We start from the raw sequence: 14532 nt of genomic DNA, 5'->3' as shown, positions 1-14532 counted from the left end.
TAGGGGTGGTGAGAGTTTTGTGAGTCGCTGATCATAGCAGACAGGTCTGATGGCATCATGTTGTTGTGACTGGCTGTCGCTCACTGAACAATACTGATTTTTACATACGCTAACCCAGTGGTACTCAAACTCAGTCCTCGGTGCCGTGGACGTATCGTGGGTACGTAGACTGAATTAGAAAATTAACTCCGGAGCTAGTCTGTAAAAATGCGTGTAAATATCCCATGTGGATTTGTGTATAAATAAACAGCTGAAACCCAGATGTGAACTTAACAACATATAGCCACTCAAGAACAAAACTCAAGCACGAAACAAAGAATGGTGGACCAGCACTAATAGAGTGTATATTTTAAATACCCATCAATATAGCAAAATGAAGTAGTCAAGACAAAATAAAAATGATATATGTTTAATATCTAAACTGCGAAGACTAGAGCTAGTGCAAAAGTGCCCGGTAGTAATGACGGCTACTTCTACAAGTAGATGTACAGCTGCATAGCCAACTCTGAATTCAGGCGGAAATCTGCACCTGCTTCCAAGCATGCAGTGCAGCCGCAGAGGAGCCGAATTGCGTGGGACTGAAACCACACTTGCCTACTTTTGAAAAAGCATTTCAGGGAGATTGTGAACGTAACACCTATCAGCGCGGACGTGCACCGTTACATCTAAGAGGTGTGTCATAAAAATTACTTACATCCAAATGTAAATGAGTCCCAAAGTTAGTAAGATCTACTTGTTTAAGAAAAGACTCTGATATTTTGCAGGATTTGTTTGTGGATTGTATTTTAGAAGAGGTTCCATATACTGTAAGTGGCCACAAGAAACCTTTAAAATGCATGTAGCCATAGGGATTATTGGGGCAGATATATTAACCTGGAGAAGGCATAAGGAAGTGATGAACCAGTGATAAGTGCAAGGTGATAAACGCACCAGCCAATGATCTCCAATATGCAAATTGACAGTTAGGAGCTGATTGGCTGGTGCATTTATCATCTTGCGCTTATAACTGGTTTATCACTTCCTTATGCCGTCTCCAGTTTAATTCATCTGCTCCATGGTGCCTTATTATAACCAATACAGGGATACATACATTCAATACATTGAATGTATGTATCTCTGATTTATTTTTACCCCACTAAGAATGTAACAGCTGCATAATGGGGATAAGGTGCAATCAGGGAGATTGCTGGACTATTCAGGGAGTCAGGGAGATTGCTGCTATTTCAGTGAGTCTCCTGCAGAATGAGGGAGGGTAGGCAACAGAGGCGTAACTAGGGTAGGGCGAGTGGGGCACGTGCCCTGGGCGCCTTGGCAGGCCCAGGAGAGGGGGGCCCTGCCGGCGGCCAGGGCATCATGCCCCACTCGCCCCCGTCACGCCGAAATGTGAGGGGAGGAGAGCGCAGCGTCTCTCCCTCCCCTCACCGCAGCTGCCAGCACTAGCAGCGCTGCATGTGTCCGGTCACCGGCGGCGTTAGCCAATCAGAGCTTGCAGACCGGCTCCCGATTGGCTGCCGGTCCGCGAGCTCTGATTGGCTAGCAAACCGGCGCCACACAGCCGCCGGAGAGACCTGGAGCGGTGAGGGGAAGGAGAGGCGCTGCGCTCTCCTCCCCTCACATATCAGAGGCGAGCCACAAGCGATGAGTGACCGGGGGGGGGGGGGGAGCACAGTGGGGCATGTATCTGGCACTGTGGGGCATTGTAACTGGCACTGTGGGGCATGTATCTGGCACTGTGGGGCAATGTAACTGGCACTGTGGGGCATGTATCCGGCATTGTGGGGCATTGTAACTGGCATTGTGGGGCATGTATCTGGCACAGTGGGGCATTGTATCTGGCACTGTGGGGCATTTTCAGTGGCCACACCCCTTCTGGGGCATGGCCACGGCCATTTTTTCGTCGCACCCGGCTTCTTCGCGCGCACATGCTTCTTTTGGTGTTTTTTTTGTGGGGGGGGGGGGGGGGGGGGGCGCCATTTTCCATCTTGCCCTGGGCTACGAAAACCCTAGTTACGCCTCTGGTAGGCAACTATGGGGGTCATTCCGAGTTGATTGCATGTAGCAACTTTTTGCTGCCCGTGCGATCAACTAGACGCCGCCTATGGGGGAGGGTTTTTTTTTGCATAGCAAGGCTGCGAACGCTTGTGCAGTCCTGCTATGCAAAAAATGTTTTGTGTAGAACTAGACCAGGGTAAGAGTTACTTACCCTGTGAGATGGTTCCAGCGCTGCAGGTCCGGGAATTGACGTCAGACATCCGCCCTCCAAACGCCTGGACACGCCTGCGTTCGCCGCACCACTCCCAGAAAACGGTCAGTTAAAGTCCCGGGACGCCTTCCTCCTGTCAATCTTCTTGCGATCGCTTTCTTCGGTCTTCTTGTCGTTGCCCAGTGACGGACATTGCTGGGCAACAACGCGCCTGCGCATTGCGGCCACCGCGCATGCGCAGAACCGACCCATTTGCACCGCTGTGAAAAACAGCAGCGTGCAAACGGGTCGGAATGACCCCCTATGACTGAAACAGGCCTCGTCTCTTTGGGAGTGTGACAATCCAGGAGCAAGACTCTCCCATCCCAAGAGGAGTCAGTAGCATCACATCTCCAGTATATTCATACCAGAATTACATGGAGAGAGGGGGAGTGGGAAACGAATTACAAGAGAGCAGTTAAGGGTGAAAGGCGCTAAAAATCAGTGAGGAAATAAATTGATAAAAGGGAAGATGTGAAACAAATTACAGATAGGAGGGATTGGGTGACTCAGTCCCACTGTCCTTCCCTCACAGCCACGTCCCCCGTCATGGGGCTCGGAAATGAACACACGTGGGGTAAATTTACTAAGATTGGAGTTCTATTTAAGACGGGATGTTGCCCATAGCAACCAGATTCCAGGTATAATCTTCTAGAAGGTGCTAGATAAATGGGAAGTACAATCTGATTAGTTGCTATGGGCAACATCCCATCTTAAATAGAACTCCCATCTAACTAATTTGACCCCACTGTATAGTCTGTATAGGAGTTCCACTCATTGTTATGTACAAACGAAGAGCCTGGGAAATAGGGGAGGTAAAAACATCTCTTTACTGTCAGACATTTGGGAGATAGACAAAGAACATTTTGAAACCAGTAAATATTGAAATGACTGCTTATACGCTGAGGTCCCATTGTGGAATCAGGCAGTACTCCGAGGAGACGAACAGGCGCAGCCTCAAACCCAACAGTCACAATATATTACGCAGCATTTGTGCGGATAAACATCATAAAGCAGAATGGGTGATGTGCAAATATATGTACATAGCACAAACACATCGTTAGTTACATATCCACATAAATAAATGCACTTTTCCCACATACCTAGATAGGTATCAATACTAACTGTCTTACAGAAACTTTTCCTCACACACACTGACTGTCACATTTATATTACATAGGTTTACCACATAATACAGGACACTCATGAAACAGGTTCTGTAGCTGGCTGGCTTCAAGCCTGCATTTCACCGGGTTTTAATTAGAGATGAGCGCCGGAAATTTTTCGGGTTTTGTGTTTTGGTTTTGGGTTCGGTTCCGCGGCCGCGTTTTGGGTTCGACCGCGTTTTGGCAAAACCTCACCAAATTTTTTTTGTCGGATTCGGGTGTGTTTTGGATTCGGGTGTTTTTTTCAAAAAACACTAAAAAACAGCTTAAATCATAGAATTTGGGGGTCATTTTGATCCCAAAGTATTATTAACCTCAAAAACCATAATTTCCACTCATTTTCAGTCTATTCTGAATACCTCACACCTCACAATATTATTTTTAGTCCTAAAATTTGCACCGAGGTCGCTGTGTGAGTAAGATAAGCGACCCTAGTGGCCGACACAAACACCGGGCCCATCTAGGAGTGGCACTGCAGTGTCACGCAGGATGGCCCTTCCAAAAAACCCTCCCCAAACAGCACATGACGCAAAGAAAAAAAGAGGCGCAATGAGGTAGCTGTGTGAGTAAGATTAGCGACCCTAGTGGCCGACACAAACACCGGGCCCATCTAGGAGTGTCACTGCAGTGTCACGCAGGATGTCCCTTCCAAAAAACCCTCCCCAAACAGCACATGACGCAAAGAAAAAAAGAGGCGCAATGAGGTAGCTGTGTGAGTAAGATAAGCGACCCTAGTGGCCGACACAAACACCGGGCCCATCTAGGACTATTGGCATTCCTGGGGAAGGAGGAAATTGACACTGAGGGAGTTGGTGGGGTGGTTTGCGTGAGCTTGGTTACAAGAGGAAGGGATTTACTGGTCAGTGGACTGCTTCCGCTGTCACCCAAAGTTTTTGAACTTGTCACTGACTTATTATGAATGCGCTGCAGGTGACGTATAAGGGAGGATGTTCCGAGGTGGTTAACGTCCTTACCCCTACTTATTACAGCTTGACAAAGGGAACACACGGCTTGACACCTGTTGTCCGCATTTCTGGTGAAATACTTCCACACCGAAGAGCTGATTTTTTTGGTATTTTCACCAGGCATGTCAACGGCCATATTCCTACCACGGACAACAGGTGTCTCCCCGGGTGCCTGACTTAAACAAACCACCTCACCATCAGAATCCTCCTGGTCAATTTCCTCCCCAGCGCCAGCAACACCCATATCCTCCTCATCCTGGTGTACTTCAACACTGACATCTTCAATCTGACTATCAGGAACTGGACTGCGGGTGCTCCTTCCATCACTTGCAGGGGGCGTGCAAATGGTGGAAGGCGCATGCTCTTCACGTCCAGTGTTGGGAAGGTCAGGCATCGCAACCGACACAATTGGAGTCGGACTCTCCTTGTGGATTTGGGATTTCGAAGAACGCACAGTTCTTTGCGGTGCTACTGCTTTTGCCAGCTTTAGTCTTTTCATTTTTCTAGCGAGAGGCTGAGTGCTTCCATCCTCATGTGAAGCTGAACCACTAGCCATGAACATAGGCCAGGGCCTCAGCCGTTCCTTGCCACTCCGTGTGGTAAATGGCATATTGGCAAGTTTACGCTTCTCCTCCGACAATTTTATTTTAGGTTTTGGAGTCCTTTTTTTACTGATATTTGGTGTTTTGGATTTGACATGCTCTGTACTATGACATTGGGCATCGGCCTTGGCAGACGACGTTGCTGGCATTTCATCGTCTCGGCCATGACTAGTGGCAGCAGCTTCAGCACGAGGTGGAAGTGGATCTTGATCTTTCCCTAATTTTGGAACCTCAACATTTTTGTTCTCCATATTTTAATAGGCACAACTAAAAGGCACCTCAGGTAAACAATGGAGATGGATGGATTGGATACTAGTATACAATTATGGACGGGCTGCCGAGTGCCGACACAGAGGTAGCCACAGCCGTGAACTACCGCACTGTACTGTGTCTGCTGCTAATATATAGACTGGTTGATAAAGAGATAGTATACTCGTAACTAGTATGACTATAAAGAAAGAAAAAAAAACCACGGTTAGGTGGTATATACAATTATGGACGGGCTGCCGAGTGCCGACACAGAGGTAGCCACAGCCGTGAACTACCGCACTGTACTGTGTCTGCTGCTAATATATAGACTGGTTGATAAAGAGATAGTATACTCGTAACTAGTATGTATGTATAAAGAAAGAAAAAAAAACCACGGTTAGGTGGTATATACAATTATGGACGGGCTGCCGAGTGCCGACACAGAGGTAGCCACAGCCGTGAACTACCGCACTGTACTGTGTCTGCTGCTAATATAGACTGGTTGATAAAGAGATAGTATACTCGTAACTAGTATGACTATAAAGAAAGAAAAAAAAACCACGGTTAGGTGGTATATACAATTATGGACGGGCTGCCGAGTGCCGACACAGAGGTAGCCACAGCCGTGAACTACCGCACTGTACTGTGTCTGCTGCTAATATATAGACTGGTTGATAAAGAGATAGTATACTCGTAACTAGTATGTATGTATAAAGAAAGAAAAAAAAACCACGGTTAGGTGGTATATACAATTATGGACGGGCTGCCGAGTGCCGACACAGAGGTAGCCACAGCCGTGAACTACCGCACTGTACTGTGTCTGCTGCTAATATAGACTGGTTGATAAAGAGATAGTATACTCGTAACTAGTATGTATGTATAAAGAAAGAAAAAAAAACCACTGTTAGGTGGTATATACAATTATGGACGGGCTGCCGAGTGCCGACACAGAGGTAGCCACAGCCGTGAACTACCGCACTGTACTGTGTCTGCTGCTAATATAGACTGGTTGATAAAGAGATAGTATACTCGTAACTAGTATGACTATAAAGAAAGAAAAAAAAACCACGGTTAGGTGGTATATACAATTATGGACGGGCTGCCGAGTGCCGACACAGAGGTAGCCACAGCCGTGAACTACCGCACTGTACTGTGTCTGCTGCTAATATAGACTGGTTGATAAAGAGATAGTATACTACTAATATTATATATACTGGTGGTCAGGTCACTGGTCACTAGTCACACTGGCAGTGGCACTCCTGCAGCAAAAGTGTGCACTGTTTAATTTTAATATAATATTATGTACTCCTGGCTCCTGCTATAACCTATAACTGGCACTGCAGTGCTCCCCAGTCTCCCCCACAATTATAAGCTGTGTGAGCTGAGCACAGTCAGATATATATATACATTGATGCAGCACACTGGGCTGAGCAGTGCACACAGATATGGTATGTGACTGAGTCACTGTGTGTATCGTTTTTTTCAGGCAGAGAACGGATATATTAAATAAAACAAACAACTGCACTGTCTGGTGGTCACTGTGGTCGTCAGTCACTAAACTCTGCACTCTCTTCTACAGTATCACAGCCTCAGGTCAATCTCTCTCTCTCTCTCTCTCAACCCTAATCTAAACGGAGAGGACGCCAGCCACGTCCTCTCCCTATCAATCTCAATGCACGTGTGAAAATGGCGGCGACGCGCGGCTCCTTATATAGAATCCGAGTCTCGCGAGAATCCGACAGCGTCATGATGACGTTCGGGCGCGCTCGGGTTAACCGAGCAAGGAAGGCGGGAGGATCCGAGTCTGCTCGGACCCGTGAAAAAAACATGAAGTTCGTGCGGGTTCGGATTCAGAGAAACCGAACCCGCTCATCTCTAGTTTTAATCAGCCATAGAACCCGTGTAATCCATGAAAGTCCCAGTTTAAAGGGATAGTATGTTAAACCTAATATTACATATATTCTGGTTATGTGTGGTGTATGTGACTGTCTGTAATAGACTGTATAGTATCATTTGCATCTGATATCTGGACACTTGACACATGCATACCTCCCAACATGACCCTCTCCAGGAGAGACAGAATGCTCTGCTCCTGGACTTCCTTCTTAATGTATGATTGCCATCACCTGTGGTGAAACACCTTTCTTATCCATTAACCTGTTCAACACAGGTACCGGCAATCATACATTAAGAGAGAAGTCCAGAAGCGGAGCATTGTGTCCCTCCTGGAGAGGGTCATGTTGGGAGGTATGTGCATGCAACATCATTTACATTCCCCCATCCACAACCTGACTCCATACCTCAGGTCTCTTCCATTGAATCCCTCTGGCATCTGTAGACCAAGGTCCTAACTGGTTATACCCCAGAGATTTGGGCTCAGCAGGAAAATATGGATCCTCAAACAGACGCCCTCGCTGCAGACACTCCCGCAGCAGCTTGCTGTAGTCCTGCCCCAGATAGGGGGTCACTTTTCCCATGACAGAAGTGGCATTATCATCCTTCAGCAGCCGCACAGTGATGTCTGTAGCAGGGGCCATGGTGACCACACTGAGAAGAACACCTGTGCAGGTGGTGTGTGTGTGTAACAGGAGATGGGAGGGGTCAGGTAAGAACAGTAAAGGAGTCTGATAACATTTCTATTGAAAAGCTTTATCCTGTGACTGTATACTGTACTGTTCCCCTCCCCACTAGCACCAGCATAACCGTACAGTCATTCCAGGCAACAGAAAATAGTGTCCCCAATAAAATCTATTTATTACCCTGCACAGACAACTACTGCCGCCTTATTTTGTTATGAATGACGAATATCTGCATTCACTATAACTATTTTTATAAGCAGTTACTGGTTTCTGTGGCGTGGTATCAGGAGCCCTCCGCTTGGGATGCCGTTGGTCTGAAAACCGTCAGCAGCATCCTGGTGCACAGGATCCCGATATATGGAAAGTAAGGCACAGATTTATTAAGCCTTGGAGCCGATTGGCTGATGCTTTGTCACCATGCAATTTATCACTCTCTAAGGATTGATAAATCTGGGAATAAGTATGCTTTCGTCACCCCCGCCCCATCTTTCCTGCAATCTGACCCTCACCGGGTGCGTTTAATTTGCTGGTTGTCGGGATCCCAGCGGTCAGGATACTGATGCCGGAATTCTGATTGCCGAGAATGCCGCCAGCCGGAATCCCAGCACAACAGGACCATTCCCACTCGTGGGTGTCCATGACAGCGCGGCGTGCCCGTAAGGGGAGTCTTTGCAGTCACCCTGCTGCCGGCATTCTGGCGGATGGGATGCCGCTGTCTGGATATTGACAGCCGGCATCCCGTCCGCCGATAAATCATTCTGAAACCGACCCTCACCAGCTCCCATCTCCCACAGCCTAACCTCTCACAATGGTGCCTAAACCTAACCCCCCTCCCAGCACCATTAACCTAATCCTCCCATCCCAGCAGCCTAACCAACATGTTCCTGGTGTGCTATGGGCTGCTGTCTTCTTTCCTGGCGGAGAGCGAGCATGGGGCTGTGCACTGCTCCTTTTGCACTGCGGGTCTGGTCTTCTGTGGTCCTCCTGCTGGGTATTGTGCATTAGGCTGTGGTGGGCGCTCAATGATGACGTCGGTCCCGCTGTGTGGTGTGTGCTTCTGGTTTACCCGATGTTCCGGACCCTGCAGAGGCAGCGTGGACAGTCGATATGCTGGCTGACTCCTGTGTCGGTCATCTTTGTGAAGGGCTCATTGGCATCATGGGATTTGTAGTTTATCTTTAACTGCTCAGAGTCGGAGCAGGGAAGGAAAAACTACAAATTCCATGTGCCAGTCTTCTTTCTTCTGTGGCCGGCATGGTGTCGTAGGATCAGGCTAACTAGGGGATTTGGGGACTTGAAGGGCTCGGTCTGAGGGCTGAATCCCAGAGGACCAAACTGTGTGTGACTAGGTGTGAAGGGAGCAGCGGGCCTTGGAGGCAGCCTAGGCCCCATAGCAGCTGCACCCACGGTAGTTATGCCACTGCATAGAGGAAAACAATTAGACCTATGAATAGACCAAGAACAAATGACTGCAGTAGTAACCTTATTATAAAGGCTGTATTTGAATGGTTCAGGGAGTGTTTGAGAGATGGTATCTGTGAGTAATAGTGGTAAGACGTTCTGGATACAGCACTGATTGATGGGCAATAGGTATTCCATTGAGTGGTAGGCAGTGGTGAAATTAAGGCGGTACCACAAATCGTTAAGAAAATAGTAGCCGGTAGACCTGAAAACAAGAGGAGGGGGCTGATGTTGGCAGACGGGAAGGCTGATGATACACACAGAGGAGGAGCCAGATGATGGATACAGAGGGTGGAAGCGGACGATGGACAAAGAGGGTGGAGCTTGATGATGGACACAGAGGGGTAGCCAGATGATAAACACATGGGGGAGGGGGGCTGATTATACACACAGAGGGGGAGCCAGATTATACACACACAGAGGGGTAGCCTGATGATGGACACAGAGAGGGGGTTAATGTTTGACACAGGGGGATGCTGATGATACACCAAGAGGTGGAGCCTGATGATGGACACATAGGGGGGACTGAAGATACATACAGAGGGGGAGCCTGATGATACACACAGAGGCGGTGGCTGATAATGGACACAGAGAGGGGGCTGATGATGGACATAGAGAGGGGGCTGATGATACACCAAGAGGTGGAGCCTGATGATGGACACAGAGGAGTAGCCAGATGATAAACACATGGGGGAGGGGGGCTGATTATACACACAGAGGGGTAGCCTGATGATGGACACAGAGAGGGGGTTAATGTTTGACACAGGGGGATGCTGATGATACACCAAGAGGTGGAGCCTGATGATGGACACATAGGGGGGACTGAAGATACATACAGAGGGGGAGCCTGATGATACACACAGAGGCGGTGGCTGTTAATGGACACAGAGAGGGGGCTGATGATGGACATAGAGAGGGGGCTGATGATACACCAAGAGGTGGAGCCTGATGATGGACACAGAGGGTGGAAGCTGACGATGGACAAAGAGGGTGGATGCTGATGATGGACACAGAGGGTGGAGCCTGATGATGGACACAGAGGGAAGGCTGATGAAACACACAGAGAGGGAGCCTGAGGATGGACATATGGGGGGGGGGGGGCGGATTAAACACAGAGAGGGGGAGGCTGATGATGGACACAGAGGGGGAGGCTGATGATGGACACAGAGGGAGGAGGCTAATGATGGACACAGAGTGGGGAGGTTGATGATGGACACATAGGGTGGAGGCTGATGATGGACACATAGGGTGGAGGCTGATGATGGACACATAGGGTGGAGGCTGATGATGGACACATAGGGTGGAGGCTGATGATGGACTCATAGGGGGGAGGTTGATGATGGACACATAGGGTGAAGGCTGATGATGGACACATAGGGTGAAAGCTGATGGTGGACACACAGGGACGGCAGGGAAACACAGAGTGAGGGGGAGGCAAGCTGAGTGACACAGAGTGAATGGGGGACAGGCTGAGAGACACAGAATCAAAGGGGGCAGGCTGAGAGACATAGATTTAAAAGGAGCAGGCTGAGAGTAGCAGGGGGAGATGACATTGTGGTTGAGAGATGCAGGTTGGAGATGACGGTGTGGCTGAGAGACACAGGGGGAGATGATTGTGTGGCTGAGAGATGCAGGGAGGAAGATGACCGTGTGGCTGAGAGACACAGGGGGAGATGATGGTGTGGCTGGGAGACGCAGGGGGGATGATGGTGTGGCTGAGAGATGCAGGGAGGAAGATGACCGTGTGGCTGAGAGACACAGGTGGGAAGATGATAGTGTGGCTGGGAGACGCAGGGCGTAAAAAGTGACACAGGTGGCATGATCCTGTTGTATGACGATGACTTTGGTTATATTACTACACAAACAGGCATCCTCCGTACCATGTGATTTACTACATGAATAGTGAATACTGACTGAAGATGCTGTCTGACCAGGGAGGCTACATTTTTTCAGAGGTTCCAAAATGTGAGAAACCACCATATAGGTATGGTACATGTGGAATGCATAGGAGCGTTCCCAGAGTGATGAGAAATGGGTGGCGTATCATGTTGACACGCCCCCATGTCCTGTGACCACACCCCTTGTCTAATGTGGCCACTCTACTTTTGCCACACACCCACACAGTACCAATAAGGGGGTCATTCCGACCTGATCGCACGCTAGGATTTTTCGCTGCGCTGCGATCAGGTCAGAACTGTGCATGCGTATGCACCGCTATGCGCAGGCGCATCGTACGGGTACAAAGCGGATCGTTGCTGAGCGATGGATTTAACGAAGAATCCGTTCACACAGCCAATCGCAAGGAGATTGACAGGAAGAGGGCGTTTGTGGGTGTCAACTGACCGTTTTCTGGGAGTGTTTGGAAAAACGCAGACGTGTCCAAGCGTTTGCAGGGCAGGTGTCTGACGTTAATTCCGGGACCGGACAGGCTGAAGTGATCGCAGCGGCTGAGTTAGTTCTGAGCTACTCAGAAACTGCACAAAACTTTTTGGTAGTGCTCGGCTGCACATGCGTTCACACGCTTGCAAAGCAAAAATACACTCCCCTATAGGAGGCGACTATCTGTTTGCAACGCTGCAAAAAATAGCTAGCGAGCGATCAACTCGGTATGACCCCCTAAGAAGTTTATTTTACTTGTACCAATGGTGGTAGATGAAGTACTGTAGTGTATTACAGGCAGCAACGCATGTGCATGCACAAGGGTGGTGCAATATATACCCACCCAGTAGGTAACAAATATCGGCCTATCAAAATGTGTGTGTTGCTAACGGAGCCTTTTATATGTGAAGAGGTGAGGGAGGTTGGGGTGGTTGAACCACACCCCTACAGCACTGATCACAACCTCACAATAGGTCATTCTTAAATTTCAGATCCAGGCCCATGTGGACCTTAATATGGCACTACTTACCCCCAGGGATATTGGGCTTAATTCAGGTTGGATTGCAGTGTGCGATCCAACCGCAAATAATTAGAAAAAGATGCGGGAGCATGCGAAAATGTGATCGCCTCACCCTGTCAATCAGGCAGAGGCGGTCGCGCGGGGGGAGGCGGTCAACGCTCTGTTTCCAGGGAGGAGATGGAGCGTTGCGGGGGCGAAGGAAGACAAACAGGGGCAGTGCAGCGCTAACTGGGGCGTGTTGGGGGCGTGATCACGGTGGCTGCATGATGTCACATGCGGCCACCACGATCAAGAACATGGCGGCGGGACTCCTGCGGGCGCAGCTAATCCTTAGCTTCTGCTAACAAGCAGAAATTGCAATGCGTTCGCAATTTCTGCTTGTTGAACGGGGGGGAGGCGGCGGTCAGCATGCTGGGCAACCTTGCCCAGCGATGGGTGGCCCACAGCATGCGATCCAAAGGATTGCAATTCTGCTAATTAGCAGAATTTGCAATCCTTACGGAATTAGGCCCATTATTCAAATAATTTAAAACTGAGGGAAAAATATAAACGATAAAGCGTTGTTGAAGAGCACTGTCGCCATCTAGTGGACACAGACAAATCTAACAATTGAAATAGTTGTCTTCAAATAACACATTATCATGTTGTAGTAGGTCCATATTTCACACTTTTGTGATTTGTACTACGGCCTAGGGGGTAATTCAGACCTGATAGCTAGGGTGCGTTTTTTTGTATCCCTGCGATCAGGTAGTCGCCGCCTACAGGGGGAGGGTATGGTGTGTGTGCAGGTGTGCATTTGCTTTTGCTGCAGAGCTGCACAAACATAAGTTTGTGCAGTCTCTGCACTGGCCAGGACTTACTCAGCCGCTGCAATGATCGGGGCCGGAGCTGACGTCAGAAACCCTCCCTACAAATGGTCAGTTGCCACCCACAAACGGCCTCTTCCTCTCGATCTGCTTGCGGTTGCCGGTGCGTTCGGAATTTTTGCACCAACCCGTCGTCGCTGACCGGCGATTCCCGTTGCTGCGGTCCGTCGCGCCTGCACATTGCAGTACATACGCATGCACAGTTCAGACATGATCGCAGGCTGTGACAAAACGCACAGTAGCGATCAGGTCTGAATCGACTCCCTATTTCAGATCTAATCGCAGCAGCAAATTTGTTAGCAGTTGGGCAAAACTATGTTGCACTGCAGGGGAGGCAGATATAACATGTGCAGAGAGAGTTAGATTTGGGTGGGTTATTTTGTTGTTTTTATTATTATTATTATTATTATCCTTTATTTATATGGCGCTACAAGGGTTCCGCAGCGCCCAATTACAGAGTACATATGCACATAATCAAAACAGGAAAACAGTGACTTACAGTTGAAGACAATATAGGACAAGTACAGGGTAACTATTAACTAAGCATAACTACACCAGTAAACGACAGAGATAAGTTCCAGGTGGCCAAAAAACTGCGTGATTTGGGCAGTTGAGGATTATTAAAGTAAGAAAAGGATAAGCACATGAGGGAAGAGGGCGCTACTCGTGAGAGCTTACATTCTAAGGGGAGGGGTAGACAGACAGGGGTGACACAGATGGGGTACATAGAGAGCGTGGAACAGAGGGTTAGGATGAGATTTGGCTGGGTTTGGAAAAGAAGTGGGTCTTAAGAGCCCATTTGAAGTTTTGTAGAGAGGTGGAGAGTCTGAGGGGGAGAGGTAAAGAATTCCAGAAAAAGGGAGCAGCACGTGAAAAATCTTGGAGATAGGAGTGGGAGGAAGTAATCAGAAGACAGGAGAGTCAGCGTGCATTAGCAGAGCGAAGAGGACGGGTGGGAGAGTAAAGGGAGATAAGGTCAGAGATGTAAATGGGTGAGGAGTGGGTGAGTGCTTTGTAAGTGAGTGTGAGAAGTTTGAATTGGATCATGAAAGGGAAGGGGAGCCAGTGAAGATGAGCAGGGCAACAGCATTGAGGATAGATAGATAGATTGGAGTGGAGAGAGGTAATTGTCAGGGAGGCCAGTTAGGAGGAGATTACAGTAGTCCAGTCTGGAAATAATCAGTGAGTGACTAATGATCTTAGTGGCATCATGGGTGAGAAAAGGTCTGATCCTGGAAATGTTTTTGAGATGAAAATGACAGGTTTGTGAGAGGTGCTGAATGTGTGGTTTGAAGGAGAGGAGGGAGTCAAGGATTATGCCAAGACAGCGTACTTGGGGGCTAGAGGAGATAATAGTGCCATCAATAGATAATGAGATTGTGGGAGGTGAGGTTGTGCGGGAGGGTGGGAAGGTAATCAGCTCAGTCTTAGACATGTTGAGTTTAAGAAAGCGCTGGGACATCCAGGAAGAGATAGCAGAAAGACAGTTGGAGGTACGAGTGA

At 48.6% G+C, this 14532-nt stretch overlaps 1 protein-coding gene across 1 annotated transcript in view; it reads right to left on the bottom strand.

Moving 5' to 3' along the window:
• The window catches only part of LOC134949352 (calpain-2 catalytic subunit-like), a 266498-nt gene extending 258664 nt beyond the window's left edge, over window positions 1-7834 (bottom strand). Inside the window, exon 1 of the mRNA XM_063937866.1 lies at window positions 7525-7834. Within this exon, the coding sequence (XP_063793936.1) occupies window positions 7525-7761 (237 nt within the window). The 5' untranslated portion in view covers window positions 7762-7834. The remainder of the gene's footprint in view (window positions 1-7524) is intronic.
• Between the last annotated feature and the right edge of the window lie 6698 nt (window positions 7835-14532).

Source organism: Pseudophryne corroboree, chromosome 8 (genome assembly GCF_028390025.1).
Source record: "Pseudophryne corroboree isolate aPseCor3 chromosome 8, aPseCor3.hap2, whole genome shotgun sequence".
Classification (NCBI taxonomy): Eukaryota; Metazoa; Chordata; class Amphibia; order Anura; family Myobatrachidae; genus Pseudophryne; species Pseudophryne corroboree.
The sequence above is the reverse complement of the archived record's forward strand: the minus strand, read 5'-3'. Positions and strand labels throughout refer to the sequence as shown.